At 43.8% G+C, this 24,502-nt stretch overlaps 2 protein-coding genes across 4 annotated transcripts; one reads left to right on the forward strand and one right to left on the reverse strand.

Annotated features, from left to right (window-relative positions):
- Positions 1-830: 830 nt before the first annotated feature.
- Positions 831-10,995, forward strand: LOC311109333 (histone-lysine N-methyltransferase EZH2). Of its 2 annotated transcripts, none has more exons than XM_084152182.1 (20): positions 831-1,205; positions 3,978-4,101; positions 4,192-4,320; positions 4,482-4,601; positions 4,758-4,878; positions 4,984-5,169; positions 5,384-5,489; positions 6,083-6,246; positions 6,367-6,464; positions 6,568-6,805; positions 6,898-7,064; positions 7,481-7,575; positions 7,691-7,731; positions 7,879-8,004; positions 8,097-8,275; positions 8,356-8,451; positions 8,573-8,654; positions 8,749-8,829; positions 9,081-9,165; positions 9,335-10,995. In XM_084152182.1, exons 2-20 carry the CDS (start codon positions 3,985-3,987, stop codon positions 9,393-9,395), a joined length of 2,292 nt encoding a protein of 763 aa, XP_084008308.1. In that variant the 5' UTR covers positions 831-1,205; positions 3,978-3,984; the 3' UTR covers positions 9,396-10,995. The 2 variants fall into 2 exon arrangements, with proteins under 2 accessions (XP_084008308.1, XP_084008307.1); XM_084152181.1 differs by having other exon boundaries at positions 832-1,205; positions 6,083-6,252.
- Positions 10,996-11,272: 277 nt separating this feature from the next.
- LOC311109332 (cullin-1-like) lies at positions 11,273-23,486 on the reverse strand. 2 transcript variants are annotated; one of them, XM_084152179.1, is made up of 22 exons: positions 23,167-23,486; positions 18,890-19,226; positions 18,402-18,576; positions 17,896-18,063; positions 17,651-17,701; positions 17,380-17,470; positions 17,066-17,229; positions 16,779-16,941; positions 16,442-16,572; positions 16,245-16,352; positions 16,029-16,135; positions 15,897-15,945; positions 15,621-15,752; positions 15,386-15,503; positions 15,205-15,281; positions 14,167-14,285; positions 13,955-14,060; positions 13,767-13,814; positions 13,551-13,633; positions 13,337-13,442; positions 13,117-13,230; positions 11,273-12,975 (listed from the first exon to the last, which is right to left on the reverse strand). In XM_084152179.1, the coding sequence occupies exons 2-22, from the start codon at positions 19,027-19,029 to the stop codon at positions 12,895-12,897; spliced, it is 2,331 nt and encodes a 776-aa protein (XP_084008305.1). In that variant the 5' UTR covers positions 19,030-19,226; positions 23,167-23,486; the 3' UTR covers positions 11,273-12,894. The 2 variants fall into 2 exon arrangements, with proteins under 2 accessions (XP_084008305.1, XP_084008306.1); XM_084152180.1 differs by lacking the exon at positions 23,167-23,486 and adding an exon at positions 19,313-19,669.
- Positions 23,487-24,502: the final 1,016 nt, after the last annotated feature.

Raw genomic sequence — 24,502 nt, forward strand, 5'->3', positions numbered from 1 at the left:
ATCTAAAGTGGCTCCCTCTCCTTGTCGACCTATCTACATGTTTACAAGTCAGTGAACTCAGCCTAGCTGTAAAGTATGTACAAGAGGATGAACCGGGAATTTGTTTTACTGTCATGAGGAAGATGTCAATTGGATACTCCTCGCGTCCTCTCTCCTCCCCAAAACCCATTAGATGAGAAATCCAGAAATCCCTCCTCTCTGACCCGCTCCTTCAATGGGTTTTGAGAAGGAGGAGAGGAGAGCGGATGCAATGAGTAAGCAATTATTATCCCTAGCTCTTTGCTGTCAGTGCATATAGAGAAAAGGTGATGAGGAGAGGAAGCGACTTTAGACTGTTGAGACTACATCCAACCATGACCAGAATAAAAATAAAGCGGATATTTACTTTATAAACTGTTTTCTACAATATAAAACACATCCACTGTTTAGTATATTGCTTTGTGATTTGTATATAATGGTTTAGCTACCAATATTTACTCATATCTTCTGAAATTGTACATGACACATTTGCTCATGGATGATTCAATATGGTATTACCATGATGGGGAGTCGTAACTGTAAATAGTTGCACATAAACGTGCCACATGTAATAGTGTAAACACCTCGCATCTACATATTTTCTGGGCATTTGTATCGTTGTTAACCGAGAGAACAAAGGAGACTTCTCCACATGTCCCCCATTCCATGGCCCCGATGTAGCGCTGCCTATCATTGGCCAGCTCCCTGATACAATCCGTCCTATCGCAATGCACCGCAGTGGGAAGCTTGAGTATCGGCCGCGGTGATTGGCCCATATGTTTGGCGCTCGTTGAAGCTGCAGTGGCCGGAGTGGGCGGCGAATGTGAGTGAAAGAGACAGGGAGAGACGTTTGAATAGTTGCTGAGGCGGAAATATAGAAATTGAGAAAAATAGTTCAGTTAAACAGTATATTTGACAAGACGGTAATTCCGCATCAAATTATCCGTGTTATTTCCATTGGGAAGTACAGACCAGAAAGAAGCGACCGGCTTTGTAGCGAGGCGATGTTGTTCGCTAGCTAGCTAGAGGACGCGCGAGGTGAATTGACTCCCCCTTTCTCTCGCTGCTAACAAGCTAGCCAACAAAACAGTAGTAATCCAATCCCGATCAACGAAAGATTCTCGCACAGTGTGTGTCCAATAGATCCCGAGTCACTTCATTGAATGAGGACTGACCCCCCTTTGCAGGTAGGAAACGCTGTCAAAATATACAATTCTTATTTCCTCTGTGGAAAAAAATAGCCACATAGGTAACGTTCGCTAGTTAGCTTGCTGGCTAACCAGCTAGCTAGGTATGGAAGGCTAACGTTAATGTTGGAGTTGACACAGTTATTGACTTGCCTGATCTGGCAGTTATCTATGTAAATTATGCCAACAACAGTTAGCCAGCCAATGAATGTGGCAAGATAACAGTTGTGTACTTCACTTTGCAAATTAACTGGAGTGTTTGTTTGCGGTGGAGGCGCGGAAGGGTTTTCCTTTCTTCAATTCATATCATACCAGGTTTACACATTGACTCCCAACATTGAACTTTATTGAACTTTGTAGCGGTGTCATTCATCCTTTAGCGTTAGTTAGCTAGTTAATCAAAGTATTTGGTAGGATGGATTGAAAACACACTTAGCTAGCTAACGTAACGTTACATCTGAATTGGGAAATTTGCTTGATACTGGCTACCTCGAGAGCCACCATCTAGTGTTCGCTACAATTATATCAAATTCATGTCACATTTGACATGACAGCAATCCATTTGGCAACGGCAATGACATCAAAGCGGAGTGATCCGAATTTCTTTCCTATGTGTCACTCGAGGCAGTTGAGAGAGCGAAAGCTGAGAGAGTGAAAGGTGAAAGTCTTCCCCGACTGATCTACTTGTTCTTCACATCTCCAATAGGGGCGCTATTCAGCCACCTGCCACTACATAATACCCGTAATATGGCACTATTCTAGTACAGAATAGAGCTCGCCAGTTTGTAGTCCTAAAAAGCGGAAATTATTTACCTCTGGTTCTTTCAGACATTCCTATGGGGAAAGAATAGGGTTTTGGAATAAACGCCGATAATAAGGTCTGAGGTTAACACAGGCTTATGAGATCTTATACGTTTTGTTCTATAATGGTAATATCAGTCAGTTAACATTACCTTTATGAATTATGAAGTCTATGTGCGTTATATATATAAATATATATATATATATATATATATATATATTACATAAATGCTTCAAAATTCACAAAGTGAAGTTAGCTGATTAAGATTATCTCATAGAACTAAACGTATAAGATCTCCTAAGCCTGTGTTTATTTTGGGCGTTTATCCAAAATCCTTATAATAAACCTCAAATATACTTTTTTCAACGAACCATTGAGGAGTTAGTGTCTACAAAAAGAGACTCCATTACTATTGCTCTCTATTACCTTTGATTATAAGATTGTTAATCGTCCCCTCCGTCTTTGTCTGAATATTGAGCCCCTCAACATGTTTGTTTTGAACTTTTGAACACAAAGATTTGGCAAATAATTTTCAGTGATGTGTAATCCTACTGTAAGTCATCCTCCTCTCCTCTGTGCTTGGAGAAACCCTAAACATGAGCATCCAGTGTGGTGACTGGTGGTGGTGTGATAAGATAACAGGTTTTCATGTCAGCACCGGATACTGTATGTCCTCAAGGAAGGGGATCTATTGGATTAGACCCACCCAGGCAGGACAGATGCACAGTAATATCAGTGCAGATTAACAAAAGGAGACATTCTAGTTACTCTAGCCAGAGCTATAGGCAATGTTCTTTCTAGCAGTGTGCCATCAGTAAGTTGTTTTGACCAATCACAGATGATGCAATGTATTAATTATGGCCTAAAATGTTAGAGGACCTCCTGTTGGCCACAGTGACAAAATGTAGCTGTTGTAAAGCTAATTTTGTGCAATCTACACATCATGTCATGGGGCTGAGATAACATGTTGCAGTTTTAAAGCTAATTTCCTGCAATTCTACAAAGTTCACCATGGTTTATGCTATCTGAGTGACTCAAACATTATAACAAAATCAATGGGGGCCCCATGCCATGACAAATACTCCTGAATGCATAATTTTGGGAATTTGACTGTCTATCGTATATTTTGGTGATTGTTAGTTCTCAAAGATGATCTTATAAAAAAATATAGGTCCATTATGTTTTCTACGTACTTTATATCTGGTTTTAGTCATTTTAAGTTTACACTGAAAACGTTTTTCATCCCAAAAATGATAAAATATTTAATTGTACTCTTTGGACATAGGCGGCCGGAGAATTTTATATGCAGAAAAAACCCAGAATGTGTAATGTACAGTGTCTATTTTGTATACAGCAGTACTGTGTGTTGGTAAGACAATTTTCCCTTGGGGACATTAAAGTTCATCCTATCCTAGACAGCAGTCATGAAGCAGACGCACAACTCTGATTTGATTTTTGTTGCCAATGACTTCGAACTAGGGCCCTCTCCAGCATCCATTTCTCCAGGCCTTCTCGAGCAGAGAGACACTGATGTTATTATGGAGGCTACAATGTCGTGTTTAGTTGGGACTGAGCCTGTGTAATGGAAGCCAACGAAGACTGATTTGTGATTTCTGTTTTACCCCAAGTAAATGGACAATGATGCCTTTGAATGTGAATTTGAAACATGCAACCAGAAATTAGTTTGGGGGTGTTTCCCCTTATTTGCATGACTTTGAACTGGCCTGGCATGACTGTCTCAGTGCAGCTGTAGAAAGGGGAGTAGAGGTGGGAATAGAAACTGAAAGAACCGTTGACTCTGAAGAGACTGTGTGTTTGTGCGCCCTTATCAACATGTTCAATGACCAGCTATGGGGTCCAAAGCTCAGTTTTGTGTTTTAATGTCAATTCTCAGCCCTTAGTGCAGAACCATAGCTCTTTGTCTTTACTCTGGTACTGTGCATGGTTATAAAGCTGTGTGTTTGTTCCAGGTTGACTATGGTGCTGACAGGGAAACGGTCTGAGAAGGGACCAGTGTGTTGGAGGAGAAGGGTAAAGTCTGAGTACATGAGGCTACGCCAACTCAAACGCTTCAGACGGGCTGACGAGGTCAAGGTACGCACACGCACACAAACAGACACATGCACATGCACATGCACACAAACACAGGTTTCTGACAGTGTCCCCCCCCCCCCCCCCCCCCAGAGTATGTTTAACTCTAACCGTCAGAGGATCTTGGAGCGGACAGACATCCTGAACGCTGAGTGGAAGACCAGGAGGATCCAGCCCGTTCACATCATGACATCTGTTAGCTCCTTACGAGGGACCAGAGAGGTCAGTGCATGCTTCATGCACAACACACCTATCCAGAGAGATTGAAAATCTATGTTACCAGTTTACTGTTTTTCACCATTTAGGACTTTTTACACTTCTCTTTCCAGTGAAGGCTTGTCTGAGTCCTCTAGTGTGTGTGTGTGTGGTCTTGTCTCCTACAGTGTACGGTGGACAGTGGTTTCTCTGAGTTCTCCAAACAAGTGATCCCTCTGAAGACGCTCAACGCTGTAGCCTCTGTCCCTGTCATGTACTCCTGGTCCCCGCTACAGCAGAACTTCATGGTTAACACACACACACTGCGCGATACCAAGCTTGTTCTGACACGTGCACTAGAACCGCAGTTATCCAACCCTATGCCGTAGTCTAGTCCCAACTTGATGATAGTGATGTTATAGACTATAATGGAGTTGTCCTGACACACCTGGTCTGCCTTGTAGGTAGAAGATGAGACGGTTCTCCACAACATCCCCTACATGGGAGATGAGATTCTGGACCAAGACGGAACCTTCATAGAAGAACTCATCAAGAACTACGACGGCAAAGTTCACGGAGACAGGGGTAAGACATGCACGTGTGCACACAAATATTTGATATGATCAAATCTTGTGTTGTTGGATGTGTGGTGTGTATTCATGTTAAATGACTGTGTGTGTGTGTTTCCAGAGTGCGGCTTCATCAACGATGAGATCTTTGTGGAGCTGGTGGGTGCCCTGACCCAGTACAGTGACAACGATGATGATGATGATGATGATGAAGAGCAGGAGTTTAAGCTGGAGAAGATGGAGCTGTGTGAGGGGAAGGACCACCTGGCCGAGGACCCCCGAAAGGAACCCCTGATCAACACTGACAGTAAGATGGCCACTGCTATCATCCAACCAAGAATAGATATGGGCCTTATCCCAAAACCATTCCCTCACACTTTATCTCACAGATCTCTCCCCTAGGTCCTTGTCCTTTCAGATTTGTATCTCTCCTTACGCTCTCCTGTGTCCTGTGTGGGCTGACGCAGTGACTGATGGAAGAAATTGTGTGTGTGTAACCCCTTTGTGTCCTCTGCTTGCAGGCCAAGGCAGCAGTGACAGCTCTAAGAAGTTTCCGTCTGATAAGATCTTTGAAGCCATCTCCTCAATGTTCCCTGATAAGGGCTCAACAGAGGAACTTCGAGAAAAGTAACTACCCATCTGTGTGTGTGTGTGTGTGTGTGTGTGTGTGTGTGTGTGTGTGTGTGTGTTTCATATAAAGTGTATGTGTATCTATTAGGGCTGTGACGATGATGGAGTAACGATTAATTGTCATACAAATGGCCACGTTTGTTGTAATGAGTGTCATATTTTGTGAAAAATGTTTGGAGCTTGTAATGTACATAATGCATCTTTGAAAATTAGGTTTGTCATACCTAATGAATACAACACAGCTTTGATGGCACCCCTGTCTCTCAAACTAATGCTTGGAGCTTTTGGAAATGAACCTTCTCCCAACTGTGCCGTTCTGCTCGTAAAACGATTACCAACTTTACCCTCTTGATGTAAAAAAAGAAACTGCTATTGGGTAAACTATATCTACTTGAAAATATAGATTAATCCCCCCCCCCCCATTCCTAAAATGAATCTATGAAGATGATTATGACAATCATTTTTTTAAAGCTCAGTTATTGTCCATAATTGTTGGTTACACGATAATACGATTATTGTGCCAGCCCGTGTGTCTGTCAGTAGTGCATATTCCTGTCCTGTCTCAGATCTAATGGTGTGGATGCTATCAGGTACAAGGAGCTGACAGAGCCCCAGTTGCCCGGTGCATTGCCTCCAGAGTGTACTCCTAACATGGACGGTCCTAACGCTCGCTCCGTTCAGAGAGAACAGAGTCTACACTCCTTCCACACACTCTTCTGCCGACGCTGCTTCAAATACGACTGCTTCCTGCACCGTGAGTGTACGGACACAGGCACACACACACACTCTCTCACCACATTTGGACTGTTCTGCACCAACACTCTGACTTCACTACGACCACTCATCTCTCTCCTCTTTGTATCTCTCTCTCCAGCCTTCCATGCAACTCCTAACACCTATAAGCGTAAGAACATGGAGAATCTGGTGGACAGTAAACCCTGTGGTGACGAGTGTTACATGTACCTGGTGCAGGCAAGTACACACACACACACACACACACACACACACACACACACACACACACACACACACACACACCTTCAGTTCTGACTGTTGTTGTGTGGTGGTTGTCTAGGATGGTTTGGTAAGGGAGTACCCTGACGGCATGGCAACTGAGAGGTCCAAGACCCCTTCCAAACGCCCCGTGAGCCGTCGCCGGGGACGACCCAGCGGCAACAGCCGGCCCAGCACACCAACGGTCTCCACGGATACCAAAGACACGGACAGCGAGCGGGAGGGGAAAGACGACGACAACGACAAAGATGATGATGATGATGATGATGACAAGAAGGAGGAGACCACCAGCAGTTCAGGTACATACACACACGTGCACGCGCCAGCCAAACTCCATACCCAGTCCTATACACACACCCACACACTAACCATTGCCTTTTGTGTATTCCAGAGGGTAACTCACGGTGCCAGACTCCAGTGAAGTTGAAGCTGACGTGTGATCCTCAGGTTGTCGATTGGAGCGGAGCCGAGGCTTCACTCTTTAGGGTTCTCATCGGAACCTACTATGACAACTACTGTGCTATAGCACGGCTCATAGGAACCAAGACCTGCAGACAGGTGTGTTTGTATAGCACGGCTCATAGGAACCAAGACCTGCAGACAGGTGTGTTTGTATAGCACGGCTCATAGGAACCAAGACCTGCAGACAGGTGTGTTTGTATAGCACGGCTCATAGGAACCAAGACCTGCAGACAGGTGTGTTTGTATAGCACGGCTCATAGGAACCAAGACCTGCAGACAGGTGTGTTTGTATAGCACGGCTCATAGGAACCAAGACCTGCAGACAGGTGTGTTTGTATAGCACGGCTCATAGGAACCAAGACCTGCAGACAGGTGTGTTTGTATTACGACAGCACCCATGCGGAAGAAGATATAGAAGACTATATCTTTCTCTCCGATTCCTTCCTTTTTACTTGGCAGGTTTTATGGAAAGACAATTTGTATATTGTCTGGTAATGTGTGTGTGTCTCTAGGTATATGAGTTCAGAGTGAAGGAGTCTAGTATCATCGCTCGCGCTCCGGCCGAGGACGAAGACACGCCCCCTCGCAAGAAGAAGAGGAAACACAGGTACGCCATGGACAGACTACTTCAGGGTACAGTAATGGGCTGACTGCAGGACATAGTCAGAAGCTCTGGTTGTCAACATCCATGGAAAAGACTACTGACCGATCTACTGTTTCAGGTTGTGGGCCACTCACTGCAGGAAGATCCAACTGAAGAAAGGTGACAATTTTCTTTAGATCTCTCCTAACATGGCAGCCTCACTCAATCTTTGAATGTGATTGAATGTGTTCTTATGATCAATGTGATGAATTTATCAGTTTTTATCTTTGTGTGACGGCACTGTCCTGTGCTTAACCCCTCCTGTAGATGGCTCGTCCAACCACGTGTATAATTACCAGCCATGTGACCACCCCCGCCAGCCCTGTGACTCCTCCTGTCCCTGCGTCACTGCTCAGAACTTCTGTGAGAAATTCTGCCAGTGCAGCTCTGAGTGTGAGGACATTTTTAAATACTTTATTTGGATCCACAATTACATTACAGTGCAAACCAGTCCACACACTCTAACCTTGTGTGTGTGTGTGTAGGTCAGAACCGTTTCCCAGGCTGCAGGTGTAAGGCCCAGTGTAACACTAAACAGTGTCCATGTTACCTTGCGGTCAGAGAGTGTGACCCCGACCTCTGTCTGACTTGTGGAGCCGCTGAACACTGGGACAGCAAGAACGTCTCCTGTAAAAACTGCTCCATACAGAGGGGAGCCAAGAAGGTAACACACACACACACGGACACACACACTTTATATCAGTAGCTCTCTCTTGTGATTCACCCCCCTCCCCTCCCCCTCAGCACCTGCTCCTAGCTCCGTCTGACGTAGCAGGCTGGGGCATCTTCATCAAAGAGCCAGTTCAGAAGAACGAGTTCATCTCTGAGTACTGTGGAGAGGTGAGGCTCGGCCCTGTGTTTGTCTCTGTCTGGGTGATGGTTTTTATTTACTTGTGTGTAATATACAAGCCTGTGGAAAATAATTGTTCTGTGTTTGTGTGTTTCTCTCCCTTCTTTGTAGATAATCTCCCAAGATGAGGCGGATCGCAGAGGGAAGGTCTATGACAAATACATGTGTAGCTTCCTCTTCAACCTCAACAACGGTAACACACACGCATACAAAAGTATTGAAATAATGTTTTTGAAAAGCTGGGAGGGAAAGCTAATTCTTTCTCTCTCTCTCTCTCTCTCACCCAGACTTTGTAGTGGATGCTACTAGGAAAGGAAACAAGATTCGTTTCGCCAACCATTCCGTCCACCCCAACTGCTATGCAAAAGGTCAGACAATGCCTTAAACACTTTCACTAGTTGATTTTGGGTGAATGTTTCCCCAGAGGATTAGACTAGAAACTGTGCTACAGCAGTGTTTAAACCACCAGATGTATAGTATCTCAGCTGATCCATCCAGTCTGGTGTGTATAACCTAAAACACCGGCAGATGGGACCAACAGACATAACACTCTGATGTAGAGATTCACTGATGAGACCTCTGTGTTGTGCTAACAGTCTCTCTCCTCCTCTCTCTGCAGTGATGATGGTGAATGGGGACCACAGGATAGGGATCTTTGCTAAGAGAACCATACAGACTGGAGAAGAGCTCTTCTTTGACTACCGGTCAGTATAAGTGTTACTAACCAGCCAGTCTGCAGCCTTACCAGCCATCTCAATCTGAATACCCTGTGAGGAGGGTGTCTCACTGACAGACACTTATACGTACACATACTCACACACTTTGTGGTTGATTTGACATCTGTACCTAACTCGTCTTGTTTATCTCTCTCAGGTACAGTCAAGCTGATGCTCTGAAGTACGTCGGCATCGAGCGGGAATCAGAGATGCCATGATCCCCTCTTCTACCTCCTCTGGATCAAAGGCCTTACACACACACATACACACACACACACACTCTTCTCTTCAGGAAACACAAATTACTAATTGTCTGGATGCTTCAAGAATTCTGGGAAGTTGACTCTTTTTCTCACTTTGAATAGTTTTTCTACCAACAAATCTTCCTGTTCTCTGGGATATGTGGGACTCATTGCTACGGTCACTAGAACTGTCTTTCCTCCATTTACAGCTAACAAACACACATAAACAGGTCTTAATAAATCCACTGAGGGGATCTCTTTAGCGCTGTGATACTTTTTATACTTGATCCAAATCCATGGACACATTGACTCAACCATAACAACTGGTTGTTGAGAACATTTTACTTAGCCCCTGACCACCAGCTAGACTAAATGCAGGTTTAAAAGAGCTGTCACTGGTGACTTTTTCCCCTCCCCTAGCCAGTGTCCAAACCTTGGTCTCAAACTCCAGACACACTCTTGAATGCCGGAACATTGTTTTGAGACTATATCCTGATATCTGAGGTGATAGCAGTACTGTTGACCAGCAGCACTATAGCACTATATATTTTTTAATATCCTGGTTTATTCCTAAAACTATCTTCTGTCTTTTATTTCTTCATGTTTTGAACTTTTGATGACCATTGACCACCTGAGGCATGCTTTGACGCAATCTCTATTCTAGATGGTGCTAAGACAGTGTGATGTTTTCTCACATACTAAACCTTGAGGTTTTGTAAACACCCCCAGATATCCACTTCTGCTGTGCCTTGAATCTTGTCGTTAGAACACTGAATAGTCACTTGATTAGAGCCCTTAAGTGTTGATTTATTGATGTGTCCACAATCTGATTAATGCATGATGACGAAAGCTTCCATGTTTATAGTCCAGGGAAGACCTCACTGCTACTATAGTCTAGTGACGCCTGGTGCTTGTGAATACTGCAGACTTCAACCAATACAACCAGCCTTGAATAATGTTAAGTAATGTTCATGTCTTCACCTGCAGTGGGACAAACTGCTCCGATTTATCTCCTGTTTTTACAACTGTAACTTAGTGTCAACTTTACCAGCAGCTGAGAGGGTTCTGTAAAGGCCTACAGACAGATCTAGATGACTGACGGTTGTGTTTAGTAGATGGGAGAAGTCTGACTCTCCTTTGTTTTAAGTAGTTTGTTGCTCGTGTTAGTACAGGGGTGAGGAACTCTGGTTCTTGGGAGATCCATTGATTCAATGTCACAGATAGCTCACACCTGTCTGACTGGAAAACCAGCAGACACAGCAGCTCCCGAGGACTAGTGTCTCGCCCATCTGTTAGGATGTATACTTCCTGAGTTGTAGAGCCAGCTGGCGTCCAGTGGGATTAAAAATTACAGAATGTTCATAGAAATATAGGTCTACTACATAGAACAGCGGTGCTTCTGTCATATGGAACAGGGAAACTGCTCTACACAGAAATTATATATTGAATGTTGTGTTATGTTTCCTCCAGTTGTCTAGCCGGGACCACTACTCTGTCTGATTTCCAAGGTGCTGATTTTTACTGTCTTTACAGGGAGTATTGTTCAATGTGATCCATAATAAAATAACAGAAACCACTTCAGTAATGTGAGTAATTTGGCAGACATTACACTGCACAAACAATTCCTTTCAAATAAGGAGTCAAGTGTAAAACAAGCAGTATAGACTATACAATGCTATAATGAAAATGCACACACATGTAACTGTGTTGTTTTTATTGCACTGCTTTGCTTTATCTTGGCCAGGTCGCAGTTGTAAATGAGAACCTGTTCTCAACTGGCTTACCTGGTTAAATAAAGGTGAAATAAAAAAACATCTCGGTGTAAGTAACAACCCAGCCAGTGACAAGACCGCTGTAGAGAAACCTTGACTTTATTTAGCACACATTTGTAAAATTAACCACACTATACAAATGGTTTCCTCATTGCAGTGATGATACAGGCCCAATCCCATATGAAACCCTGACCCTGGGGGGAAGAGGCTAGGGGTGGGTTTGGGATGGGGCACTAGTTCAGTAGGTCCAACACTCTCCAGAAGTGCTGATTCAGTGCTCTACGCGATAGAAATTAAAAGGTAGTTTCTGATTGAGACGACATATGCAGCGTTTACCGTGAATGCAGTCTCCGCTGAACTTCAGCGATACAGATTGAATAGAGCCCTCAGACTCAGATCTAAATCGCAGGGGCGTCTCCATTTTATGCAGACAACTGATTTCCTTCATCCGGACCGGTAGTACAACCAGTTATCTCTCCATATAGGCTAGTCCATCTCCACTCTGGCTTTATGGAGGTAGCCTGCTGGTCCAGTTGTGTGCTTCAGCCAACTCCTCCTAGTGCATGTGTTGTCATGCCAGTCTGCAATTTGTCTGGCATGATAACGATAGTTAGCTGCTACAGCACCTGAGGAGTATCCTACGAAGCAAGCTAGAGCATCCTACGAAGCAAGCTAGAGCTACTCCGGGTTTTCTAAAGCTAACTAGCTTCACCATACCAGCTCAGGCTTCATTCGTACACTACAGCGGCATATATTGCTTGTCTGCCTGCCGCTAACTCTAGCAGGCTTGTAACTGCGTGCATATCGCACAATGCTAGTCGAACGGCGAATTAATTGAGACAATGCTGAAAAATCAATCCATGGGCGAGGCAGTGTCACATTTTCATTTGTGCCAAAATCAAAATGCATGAAATGGTATCTTGCAAATCCAGCAGGCTGTGGTGTGAAATAGGCTTTTAGAAGGGCCTTCTTTATTTAAAATTATGTCGTTTAATTCTGGCTTTGGTGTGCTGATCAATGCATAAGCACCCCCCCCACTCCACTCATATATATCAAATGTTTTGTATTAAGTCATACAAAAGTTACATTGCATTAAGTTTAAAATGCATTCTGACATTACTAAAATATGTAATGTGATATTGTAACGTTTAACACAAACATTTGATTAATCAAATATCAGTCATCCTGAAATGAAGGGGATGAGGCAATCTTTGCAAGAGGGAGGGAATCTGATTTCATTGGTCCTCAACTCAAGACTTATTTAGGGTAAATGGAGTTAGCCCTGAATTAGCCTGCCCCAGAGCAGGTTAGTTCTGAAGGATTTGTTGCCATATAAATGTACCTGGCTAAAAAGGTGAGCTACTTTCCTATGACCCGCTTATCCCGAGTTGAACTCAGTTGACCAAAGTTACCACCCTAACTCCTCAAACCTGCTTCGAAGGATACCCCTCAATCTGAGACCAAGCTAGCAGGGAGGCAGTTGCATGCTATAACCGTGGACACAGCTCTCTGGTTGGACTTCGCACTATGCTATGGGGTCTGATCATATTTGCATATCAAAACAAGATAGTGTGTCCATGTGTATATGTCCCACTGAGCACACACACTCCTCACAACATGTCTGCCAGTCAGAAGAACCACACTTTATTACTCGGACATTAAAAAACGACAAAGAAAAATAAAAGGGGAGGGGAGGGGGCGGGTTAAGCCAGGTAGCTGTACATGTCTTTCTCTCCATCCACTCTCTCCAGATACTCCTTCTCTATCAGGATGTCTATACACTTCTACAGAGGAGACAGAACAGTAGCAGAGAAAGAGGAGGAAAAAGGGATGTACTTTAAGACAAAAATATTAAAATACTACAGTTGGTGCAATGTGAGTGTCCTTTGAGAATGTACTGCGACAGGTAAGAGTTTGTGTGTTACCTTAATGACAGGGACTCTGGGTTTGAAGCGGGACGAAAGCTGGTTTAGGACTTCAGCCAGGAGCTGCTGGTGTTTCAGAACCTTCCTCATCTTCATTATCCTCACTATGGCAGCCTACACACACAGTTCATAATACTTAGTGGTACATGCTGAAAGAGAAATTCAGTACAGTTTGACATTTCAAACATTGGCGGTCGGGAACACACACACACACACACACCTGTATGAGGAGTTTGCGGTCCTCCTCTATGTTCTTGTGTGTGGTCTCCTGCTCCTGCTTCTGTTCAGTCTTCATAGGAACGTTAATGTTCACACGCAGCTTCTTACTGGAGACATGAACAAAAAATTGTTTTAGGATTACATCTATGCTTAGACAGAGAAAACACGCAAGAACCAGACAGAACACAAAAGGAGGAGAAACAGAGGGGACTTACTTCTTGTATCCCAGGAAGAGTTTGATCAGGGTTTCTGGTTTGAACTCCACCTCGTCTATGTTAGCATTCTCATCCTCCAGGACCTGACACACACACAGAGACGCATTACAAATGACTACTTTCCAATCAGCTTGTAGGCATTTATCCTGCAGAGTCCAGAGCCCTCTAGTGGACAGACTATCGTTATACAACACATTCTACTTGACTTGCACTTACCAGCAATTTGGATTTCAACAAGATCTGCAACACTTGAACCAGAATGTCCTAAAATACAACACAAAACGGTAAAAACAATATTCACAGCCAGTAACATACAAATGTGCCAATCTCATCAGGGGTCATTTAAAAGCGTTTATTTAGATTTAATACAGCTCTATTTAGAGCACAGTATCAGCATAACTCACGGTTTTGATCTGGGTGCTGTCAGTGAGTTGTTGTACGGAGTACAGGTCCACTGTGTTGTACTGCAACAGGATAGCCATCTGGAAGGTAGAGGCCTGCAGAGTGTACCTTGAACATACAATGGATTAAAGTCAGTGATGTCGTACATCTCCAGATTCTAGTGAAGTATGGAGAGCCTTTATTGAACTCTAGTGACCTTGTATCAAATCTGTACCTGTTTTTAAAGCAGTTGGTGACCAGCTCTCCTTTAGACAGGTGGTAGAGCCAGGTGAGTTTCCGACCGCTGTGTCTGCTGCCGTAGAACGCGGTGAACCGCTGGTAGCTACGCTCCAACTGGAGGACGAGAGGTTGCTGTATTAGGCCTACTATCCCTTCCGTATTTATTTGGTCAGTGACGCTAAAACGTTTAATTGGGCTCTATACTCTATCATTTGGATTTGAGATCAAGTGTTTTATATGAGGTGACGGTACAGAATGTCACCTTTATTTAAGGACTTTATTTTTTACATATCCGTTTTACCGTTTAGAAATTAAAGCACTTTATGTATTTTTATTTTACCTTTAATCTAGTCCTTCCATTTGAAGGGGTCATAAGTATTTGGAGTGAGAAAGTTAGAGGCATAAATATCATACCCCCCAAACAAATGTACCTCCCCTGTTATTGGTAATGGTGAGCGGGTAGCATGTTTTGGGGGCATGATCTTTGTGGATCTGTAACTTTCTCACTCATCATTATTCACGATTCATTCATGATTATCCGTAATCATGGTAGCATCCACATTAATTTAGAAGTGTTCAGAAACATTTATTATTATTTACAATAAAAGTGACTAAAATTACACAATACATTATTTAGCATTCATTTATATTGGGCACAACATAATCCAATGTAGTCATTGTGTGCAAGGAATATGGGAGCAAATACCAAACTTTAGACTAAATGTAATACACAAAGTATTTTTCCAAAAACGTATGTCACCTTCAAATGGTGGGACTAGATACATGACGTGCTTTCATTTCTAAACAGTACAACAGATATGAAAATACCCTCAAATAAAAAGGCGACATTCTGTACTATCGCCTCATAAAACATTTGATCTCAAATCCAAAATGCTGGAGTATAGAGCCAAATCAAAAAATTTAACTTCACTGTCCAAATAAATATGTTGGGGAGTATGTTTTGTTGTGTTGGAGTCGTTACAGGAGTGATGTGTGTATCGTTACAAGGTTGAGTTATTGAGTTGAGTCTCACCTCGGAGGGCAGAGCGAAGGTGCACGACTGCTGGAACGGCCAGGAACCTGAACTCAACACCTGGATACTGAAGTCCACTGTAACACACCTCATTATTTAGCATTGTAAACACATTTACAATAAATACAGATACCGGTAAACAGAAGTATTAGGTTTATTAGACAGACCGACAGGTGCTTACAGTCGAGAGGTTCAGAGTTAGTCAGGTGTTTCTTGAACTGTTCGTTGAGATCTTTGCTGACTCCGATGTCCTGGAACATCCTCTGTAGTTTAGATGTGTACTCAAAGCCACACGCTTGCTAAGGGAGAGAGAAAGTCACAATACTTTCAAATTACATATTTTCTTTTACATTCCTTGGGGTGATCGGTCTGTGTGAGATTGGATAAATGCTTGTGTGTGTGTATGTGGTACAGACCTTGAGTTTGGAGATCATGCTAGCCTCTGCGTCGTCGCTAGCACTGTTCTGGTGGACGAGGCGTTTAGCCAGCATCTTAGCATAGAACTTCTGGAACACATCCTTGTCCTCTATGTACTTAAACACCACCATCTGAGGGAGAGGAGAGAAGCGTTGAGAGAACAAATGATCAAGGTATGAAAGGTTTATTGTGATATCATGAGGTTGAGAGTTGGTAACTCCAATTAGTTCTGAAGAGAAAGTCAAAAGGTTTATGAACGAAGAGTAGGTCCTCACCACTTGGTTGAGTGTGTCCTCCAACTCTGCCTCTTCTGGGTTCTTAGAACTGGGGAACAGAACAGTGAATGATTAGTTACATCAGAGAGACAGACAGACAATAGCCCCAGTGCCATACAGTAGAGCACCCACCTCTTCTTGAGCAGAGAGTCACAGTATCTAGCCAGTAGTTCAGGTGATTTGCTGGAGGACTGGGCCATCTTAGTGACTGTGTTGTTGTTGATGAAACGACCACACGCCTGGAGCGAGAACACACTACAACATCAGTTCTGGGTATTTATATAGGAATCCCTAGTACATCGTTTTGTTAAGGAGAAAAAAAGTTGTTTATTAAAAGCTAGAGTGCACCTTGTCTAGAGCAGCTACGAAGCCAGCGTCGTTGTTGAAGGCAGACATGACCAGAGCGTTGTACTTCTTATGGACGTTCAGAGTGGTCTGGACATACACCTTAGGGTCCTGGGAGGGACAAACACAGACAGACAGACAGACAGGTAAGTGTGTGTGTGTGGGTGCGTGTGTGTGTGTGTGTGTATGTGTATACATACGTTGAGAGCGGCCTCTCCACATTTCTCTATAGCGGCCAGGCCCTGGTTGTGGATGTGTGTTTCTAGGAGTTTCTTTAGCTCTCCCAGACCATCCGTTATTCGAGACACCAAGTTATACATCCGACCTAGATCTGAGAGAGGGAGGAAAAGAGAAAGAAAGAGAGAATGAGGGAGCAGAGAGAGAGCGAGAGACTGAGTACACACAACTTTTGTCTAAACAAAACAGAGGCACTCATAACAGCAAGGCATATATAACTCCTTATACTTATTCTCTATTGTATTTTCCATTTCCTGGGTTGAGCAGCTTAACCCCCCCACCCCCACTACCCTTACCTACCTTGGTTCTTGTCAGCATCCAGTAGGTTCTGGAACTCTGTGTGGAAGATCTCCAGGTGTTTCTCTATGAGCACCTGTTCACACCGCCTGGCCAGCTCATCCTGAGTGGACTCATGGAGGTACACCTGCACACGCCTCTGTTCCTCTAGCAGACGGGCCTCCGCCTACACACACACAAGGTTAACTTCCTGGTGCTTTCATGGAGCTACACCTGTCACTGCTGCTACTCCCACCCTCTTTTTCCCCTCCCCTTCTCCCTTCTCCCTCCTCTCTCTCTCTCTCTCTCACCTTCTTCATGTACTCAGTAACAGGGTTCTGTTGGAGGAACTCGGTGCTCTCTCGTGTGTAGAAGCGTTCAGTATCCGTGAGGAACTGGCACTCAAAGTATTCTTTATACACTGACAGTGTAGGACCCTTAGCAAACGCATCCTCCTCATTCAGCCCCAGCTCCACTGTAGGAAACAAAACACACACCCCGTCAAGTCTGACACTTCTGAACTCTTCTATTGAGAGAATTCTGTGATGTACTGGAATGTGATGATATTTTATAAACACGTGTCTAAGTGAAAACTGGAAATGGATTGGTTTGATGTGTGTTGTACCGTAGGACTGCACCACACCACTGATGAGTCTGGTGTTGATGGTCTCTCCATTCCTCTCCTTCTCTATCAGCTTCAGGACCGCATTCGTTACCTGAGAGAGAGAGAGCGGTGTAAAGTCAATTAATGTATGAATTACGTTCACCGTCTTAGAATAAGATGGCAGCTTACACATAGAACGACACAGTGAAAAACACTGAACTGACGTGGTTGGTGATTCTATTTACCGTGCATGTGTTGTGTCAGTCAGATGTGACATCATCATCATACCCACCTGTTTGTTTAGGGGTCTGAACAGACACTCCCTCCACGTTACCAAAGCCAACTAGAGAAGAGGAGGAGGGATAAATGGAGGAGAGAGAGCCAGTATGAAAATGTATGCACTCACTAAAAAACTGTAAGTCGCTCTGGATAAGAGCGTCTGCTAAATGATAAAATGCAAATGTAATAATTCACTCATCTTTTACAGTTGAAAATTGGCACACACACACAGACACTCCCTCCCTCCCTTCCTCTCACCGAGTAGATCTCGTAGATGCCCTTGCGTCCCTCGTCACACTCACGTCTGACCCAGTGCCTGTTGAGGTAAGCACAGATCCCATTCAGCACCTTACTGGAGAACCGGTAGTCCTCCCACTGCTGTGTGTAGAACTTTAACACACACTCATCCATCAGGTCCTCGCCATCCTGGGAGGGAGGGGAGAGAGAGAGAGTAGAGATGGAAAGACGCATTGGTCACCAAAGGAAATAAGGAACAGTTAAAGAGAGAGTAAACAATGATAGGTGGAATTGGCACCATATTGTCCTTGTATCCAACCACACATTAGATCCCATAGGGCGGTGCACAATTGGCCCAGCGTCGTCCGGGTTTGGCCGGTGTAGGCAGTCATTGTAAATAAGAATTTGTTCTTAACTGACTTGCCTAGTTAAATAAAGGTAAAATAAATAAATAAAATCTGTGAAAGGTCATCAAAGTGCCAGAGGGTCAGGAGAGGATGGAATCCCCATGTCACAGTACCACTCACCATGAGCAGACTGGTTAGGTAGTTCTTGAGAAACTCCTTGAGTCTCTTGTAGAGTTCCAGGCCTACGAACTGGGCCCCCCCAGGAGTACTGCTCTTCTTGGAGGGCTTGGTGGGGACGGCAGACCCCCGGCCCTGACTGGACTGGTGCACACTGGTACAGTAGTTATACACATGGCTGACAGGCAGGGGAGTTAAGACAGAAACAGAGAATCTGTGGTGGTATCAGGTCTATTGCAGCAGGACTCTGACCTCTACATGTGATGTGACCTAGCCCATCAGTTAGTATTGCACCACTAGGACACACCCATGAACACAACACCATAATGACACTGCATACTGTTGTGAGCTTCCACTTTGGGAAGTAGGCCTAAACACGCCTCAAAGGGAAATTACGGCAGCCTTACCAATTTAACCCTTTCAATTCCACCCCCTCCCCTCATGTACACCTGGCCTTCACCCGTCCCCTCCCCCTTTAGCGTGTGGGATACGTGTAGAGCTCCATGTAGCGTGACTTGGCCATGCTCTGCCGTGTGTACACCTGGTGGATGCCGGCCCTCAGGTCATCCCAGATCTGGTCCAGCCCGATCTGCTTCAGCCCATGGGGGTTCTGGTTCCTGTTGGACGACATCGTCACGTCCCTCCTGCTCTCCTTCTCCTCTGCTCCTTCTCCTCTCCTCTGCTCCCTCTCCTGTTGTTTCTCTCCTCACAGATGTTGTCTCAGAGTGTGCCGTCCATGGGAGGCTGGTGAGTGTGTATCAGTAAGTTTGGCTCAGTCTGCAGTTGCTCCTCCTCACAGCCTTACGCAGCAACACCTCACCACAAGACCTGGGGGAATAAGACAGAAAACAGTGGTTACTATCCTAACTCCGAATGAAGAACAAAAAACAGAACTGAACAAAAATCTAATGTACTTGTTCATCAGTTGCTGTCCTTTCTAGCAGCTGAACTATGAACTACGTGATTACAGCTAACTAATGACAGATTAGTCCACTTTAGGCCCAGGCTACTTCCTTCCCAGTCCTCTGGCAGGCAGACTGGCCTCGAATACTGTGACAGAAACAGCAGTACATTCAACATGAGAGGAGCTCTCCACAGTCCAAAGACATTGATTAATGTATCAATAAGTTTACAGTCAGATACATCCCTATGTAATATAAACCCTGGATTGGCCAGGAGACCAGGAAATGGCAACATCAACAATGTCCCTCTCCAATTTACAAAGATATGAAGAGAGAGTGAGAGAAGGGAAGTGAGGCTCATTGTTGTTGACAGCCAGGCAGATGGTCTATATATAGCAGAGGACAGCCAGCCTTGTCTCCATCTCTGGTCATTTACTGTCATTTAGGCCCATGGCTGATGATGTTTGTTTGGTTTGTGTCGCAACCGGAACACTATTTACTTCCTGACACTGTTGACAAGCAGTTTGTGTGCGTTCGTGCTTATGACCAGCACTAGATTGGTGGATAGGCCTAGTTCTCCCATGTTATATTTAGACACACCAGTAGCAGTGTGTGTGCACGCATGATGGCAGGAGTCCTTTAAAAATTGCAATAAAGACAGGATGTCCATGCTGTGAACATGGAGGCCATGACAGTGATTTCCTCACAGTTGGTTGTGAAACCTGACACATCAACATCATCATGTCCCTCTACTGCAAAGTTCACGACCCCATCATGTGTTGTTTCTAGGAAGGACCCCAGAGGGGTATACTCCAAAGCAGGTTCAATGAGTTAGCCAGCTAACTTTGATAAACAACCAAAATACCTATTGATTTCTTGGTTGTTGAGTCAGAGACCATGCCCATTTCAACATTTAGACAAGTTAGCTGGCTAACTCATTGAACCTGCATTGTAATAATAATAATAATAATAATAATAATGCCATTTAGCAGACGCTTTTATCCAAAGCGACTTACAGTCATGTGCGCATACATTTTTACGTATGGGTGGTCCCGGGGATCGAACCCACTACCCTGGCGTTACAAGCGCCATGCTCTACCAATTGTAGTATACCCCTCAGGGCTGTTTGCTAATAGTAACTAACATCTGTGCTAGACTAGAGTGTCAACAGTAACGTAACCTTTCTAATAGCGTCAGCTAATGGGGATGTTTTAATATCTAGCTAATCCAGTTGGGCATTTCTGCAGGAAATTATACATTAACAACACAATACAACCGTGAGAAACCGTAATGGCACAATGATTCAGGGAAGAGAGAGAGAGCTGTAGTCGTGGGAAAGCAGTCCGGTAAATCTCATTAGGCTACCTCAGTCATTGTGTCCTGGCCAGAATCACTGAACCTTACTAGGGCTGGGACGATACCAGTATCGCAGTACTCGTTAGTATCATGGCAAGGAAACTAAACACAAAGCGGATTTAACTTCTATAGGAAAACAGCCCTAATGTTGGAAACAAACATCATTATGTTTTCATCCAGAGTCACATTTATTTATTTTCCAAACTATAGCACACAATATTTTACAGGTTTTTAAAGTACCAAAGAGTTAGGTCTGCTTCGTGTTTTCATTTTTGCCATGGAAAAAAGATTGCGATACTGACATTGTCCTGGCCCTACCTAATACCCTACATTTACATTAACACACATACCAACAATGTAATAAACAGACACACAGAGCTAAACCACCTCGCTAGCCTTCCACCCAATCAGATATTCTCAACGAGAGAAGATTAACCTACTTCCTTATTGACAACAGATTTAACAAACCCAATGCCTAAAGGTCCTGTGTGTCTCAGTTGGCGCTTGAAACGCCAGGGTAGAGGGCTTGATACAGGGGACCTGTATGAAAAAGTATGCACTCACTACTGTAAATCGCTCTGGATAAGAGCGCCTGCTAAATGACAAAAATGTTTTTTTTTTATGTAAAAGTAAACCTCAGGTGCAAAACAATTAATGAATAAATATGTTTTGTCACATACACCAGATCGGTGCAGTGAAATGTGTTGTCTTATAGGGTCAGCCATAATAGTATGCCACCCCTGGAGTAAATTAGGGTTAAGTGCCTTGCTCATGGGCACATCTTTCACCTTGTCGGCTCAGGTATTCGAAGCAGCAACCTTTTGGTTACTGGCCCAATGCTCTAACCGTGAAAGAGTGACTCATTCACAGAACAGGGATATGGTGTATCAGATAATACAAAAGCTATGCCTCAGGAACATGCAATCCTGTGCTACAATCACAGTGTATTGGGAACCATTTAATTGCTTTCTAGCTTGGAGTGAAGGGTGTGTGTGTGTTGTTGGGCAATAAGGCAGGCTATTTCATTAGTGTAAGCAGCTTTTGATTCTCACTCAGCTCAGCATTTGAAAGGCTAGTGCGCACGCACCCACACCAGGATTGATTTTATAGTCACAGCCTCTCAGCAGTCAGCATCAGTACGCCCCTCACATGTTAAACAGACACAGGTCAGCTAAGGTAAAGGCGGGGATGGGGTGTTCAGCCTTGCACACGCACACTACGTCTAGCATCCATGTTTCCTCAGGTTGTATCAAAACAGGCGCTTTGCTGACTGACTCAGAGGAACAGAACAATGAGATGTCAGGCTGCTCTATTTCCTACAGGAGTACAGCAGTCTTGCCTGAGAGGAAGTCAGGGAAGCACAGAGCCTGGAGACTAGCAGAGTATGAAGGGGTTGTCTCCTACTAGCCATCATGGGGTAGTTAGTGATTGGTGGGGAAGCTATTACTGGGGTGGTTAGTGAGTGTGAGGCATGCAGGGTCAGATTTCTGTCCCACTGAAACCAAACACTAACTAGGCCTACATGACCTGAAAGTCGACTGTTCCATTCACACACTGTCTTTCCCTCACTTACATTACACCTGGCTTACCACTCTGCCTTGACAGAGCAGAAATAATTGTTTGTTGTGATACTCAGACCAAATGAGTAGTTTAGTGACAGTAGAGTCCAAAGAGGGTAAAGACTTCAGTACTTCGGTTGGACAGAGCAATGTATTATGGTTAAATAAATAGTTAGAGCAAATTAAATGTACGTTAGTGGGCAATCTCTTCAATGTTACAGAGGCCCAAAAGCAGCTTGCCTTCGAGCTCACCTGTATTGTCATAACTAAATATAGACCAATACTCTCCATATTACAGACTGGCTTGCCAACAGCATTTAGCCAGACTAGTGAGTGTCATGAACTGTTGTTGTTGGCTGGTTGGCCAGCCAACTAACTCGCTAACGTTAGTTAATAACAAAACATTTGAGCACATACTGTAACACGGTGACTTTTTCATGCTTGTTAGATATTGTTGGTATAAGTTACTAGCTAGAGACTTGTTCTCTAAATCAACATAAAAGCCAACATTTTCATGGGCTAGTTATGTAGCTAGCTAAAGCAACATCACCATTATTCGGTTAGCATAGCTAACGTTAGCTAACATATCTAATGTTAGCTGACGCAGCTAGCCGAAAGAACGACAGCCGTTAGCTAGCTAGGTTAGCTTTCTAAACAGCGTAGCTGCCATTGTTGAAACAGATAACTAGCCGTCGGTCTAATTCATTTTAACGTATTTTGATAAGGTTGATGGGCCAGAAAACGTTCTTAACTAAATGTGAGGTTAAAACCATAATTTCTACAGATGAAAATTAAAATGGCACCCTGTTCAATGAGTCAGGATTATTCGCCAAAACATATCTTGCTCGCGCGGCTACCCACAACGAGCTGCTGCCTTGCTAGATAGCTAACTAACTAGCACAAATAAAAGCTTCATGGCACTTAGACAATAGAAAAACGAGCTATTCTTACCATTTCTGAACCGTTTATTTGCCCCAGCAATAGAGAAATACAGGTTCAGGAATCTAGCTATCGGCGCCTCCTTTACTCGGTTCTTGACTGGGATGGATTTCCTTCGTTTCGCAGTTGTCTCAAGATGATGTAGCTAGCAGCGCTAAAGTCTCCTAGTGAAATGAAATGATGATGGACACGGTGTGTGGGTTCCACAGCGTCAACGTCAAAATTGGCTATATCGTAAAAATTTATGAAAACAAAAATTTGATTTTTGCTCTTAATTTAAGGTTCGGGCTAGGCATAAGGTTAGCAGTGTGGTTAATGTTAGGTTTAAATTGGTAGAAATAGGCGGGGTTAATTACTTTGTGGCTGTGGTAACTAGTGACGACCCGGTGAGTGGGACTACAAAAATGGCAAAATCCAAACCAATTAAATGGTGGATATTTGATTGTTTAATAATAAGCCATTTAGCAGATGCTTTTATCCAAAGCGACTTACAGTCATGTGCTAACATTTTTACGTATGGGTGGTCCCGGTGATCGAACCCACTACCCTGGCGTTACAAGCGCCATGCTCTACCAATTGAGCTACAGAGGACCACGTTGAAGAAACACAACCAACCAATGATTCACTTGACATCCATTTTATTTACCTGGCACAACTGGATTTATTACAATTAGGCTACTTTATAAACTAAGCCAAGACATGAAATGGTAAACAAATAGGCTTTATATACCATAACTCAATTATGGTATATACTGTATAGAGCCACTCAACACCCCAAACATACAACCATTTTTAACACTCCACTTAACCAGCTGTGCTTTTTCACTGTTACAGACAGATGCTCCAACTGTGCTGTTCCTCTACAGAGGTCTTCATTGGTAAGATTCTCATTAGGGTATTTATTCTTCCATTGTTTAGATGTGGAAAGACTCTCAATGAAAGTCTGTTTGAAGATGTGTTGTTGTTAACAGGTCAGGGTCAGAGAATGACAGCGCCTGATCCTCTGGGATTTCTGTGCCACTGTGAGGTCAGTGGACAACCCCAGTGGGGACTGTGCTACATGTTTATCTTCAGAATAATATACAATAATCAGAGGAGGCTGGTGAGAGTAGATATAGGAGGATGGGCTCATTTTAATGGCTTGAATGGAATAAATGGAACAGTATCCAACACACCAAACATATGGAAGCCACGTTTGACTCCGTTCCAATAATTCCATTCCAGCCATTACAACGAGCCCGTCCTGTCTGGATAAGAGCATCTGCTAAATGACATTTACTTTTTACATTTACATCATTTAGCAGACGCTCTTATCCAGAGCAACTTACAAATTGGTGCATTCAACTTA

The sequence above is a fragment of the Coregonus lavaretus genome, assembly GCF_964263955.1.
Source record: "Coregonus lavaretus genome assembly, chromosome: 34".
NCBI classification, from domain to species: Eukaryota; Metazoa; Chordata; class Actinopteri; order Salmoniformes; family Salmonidae; genus Coregonus; species Coregonus lavaretus.

What these genes read in the sequence shown, in the direction of transcription:
- LOC311109333 (XM_084152181.1), top strand. Translation starts at nt 3,985, where the DNA reads ATGGTGCTGACAGGGAAACGGTCTGAGAAGGGACCAGTGTGTTGGAGG. An exon ending in GACGGGCTGACGAGGTCAAG is followed by an intron (nt 4,102 to 4,191) that starts GTACGCACACGC and finishes CCCCCCCCCCAG; the next exon opens with AGTATGTTTAACTCTAACCG. An exon ending in GGAGACCACCAGCAGTTCAG is followed by an intron (nt 6,806 to 6,897) that starts GTACATACACAC and finishes TGTGTATTCCAG; the next exon opens with AGGGTAACTCACGGTGCCAG.
- LOC311109332 (XM_084152179.1), bottom strand. Translation starts at nt 19,029, where the DNA reads ATGTCGTCCAACAGGAACCAGAACCCCCATGGGCTGAAGCAGATCGGG. An exon ending in AGGACACACTCAACCAAGTG is followed by an intron (nt 15,753 to 15,896) that starts GTGAGGACCTAC and finishes CCTCTCCCTCAG; the next exon opens with ATGGTGGTGTTTAAGTACAT. An exon ending in GCATGATCTCCAAACTCAAG is followed by an intron (nt 15,504 to 15,620) that starts GTCTGTACCACA and finishes TCTCTCCCTTAG; the next exon opens with CAAGCGTGTGGCTTTGAGTA.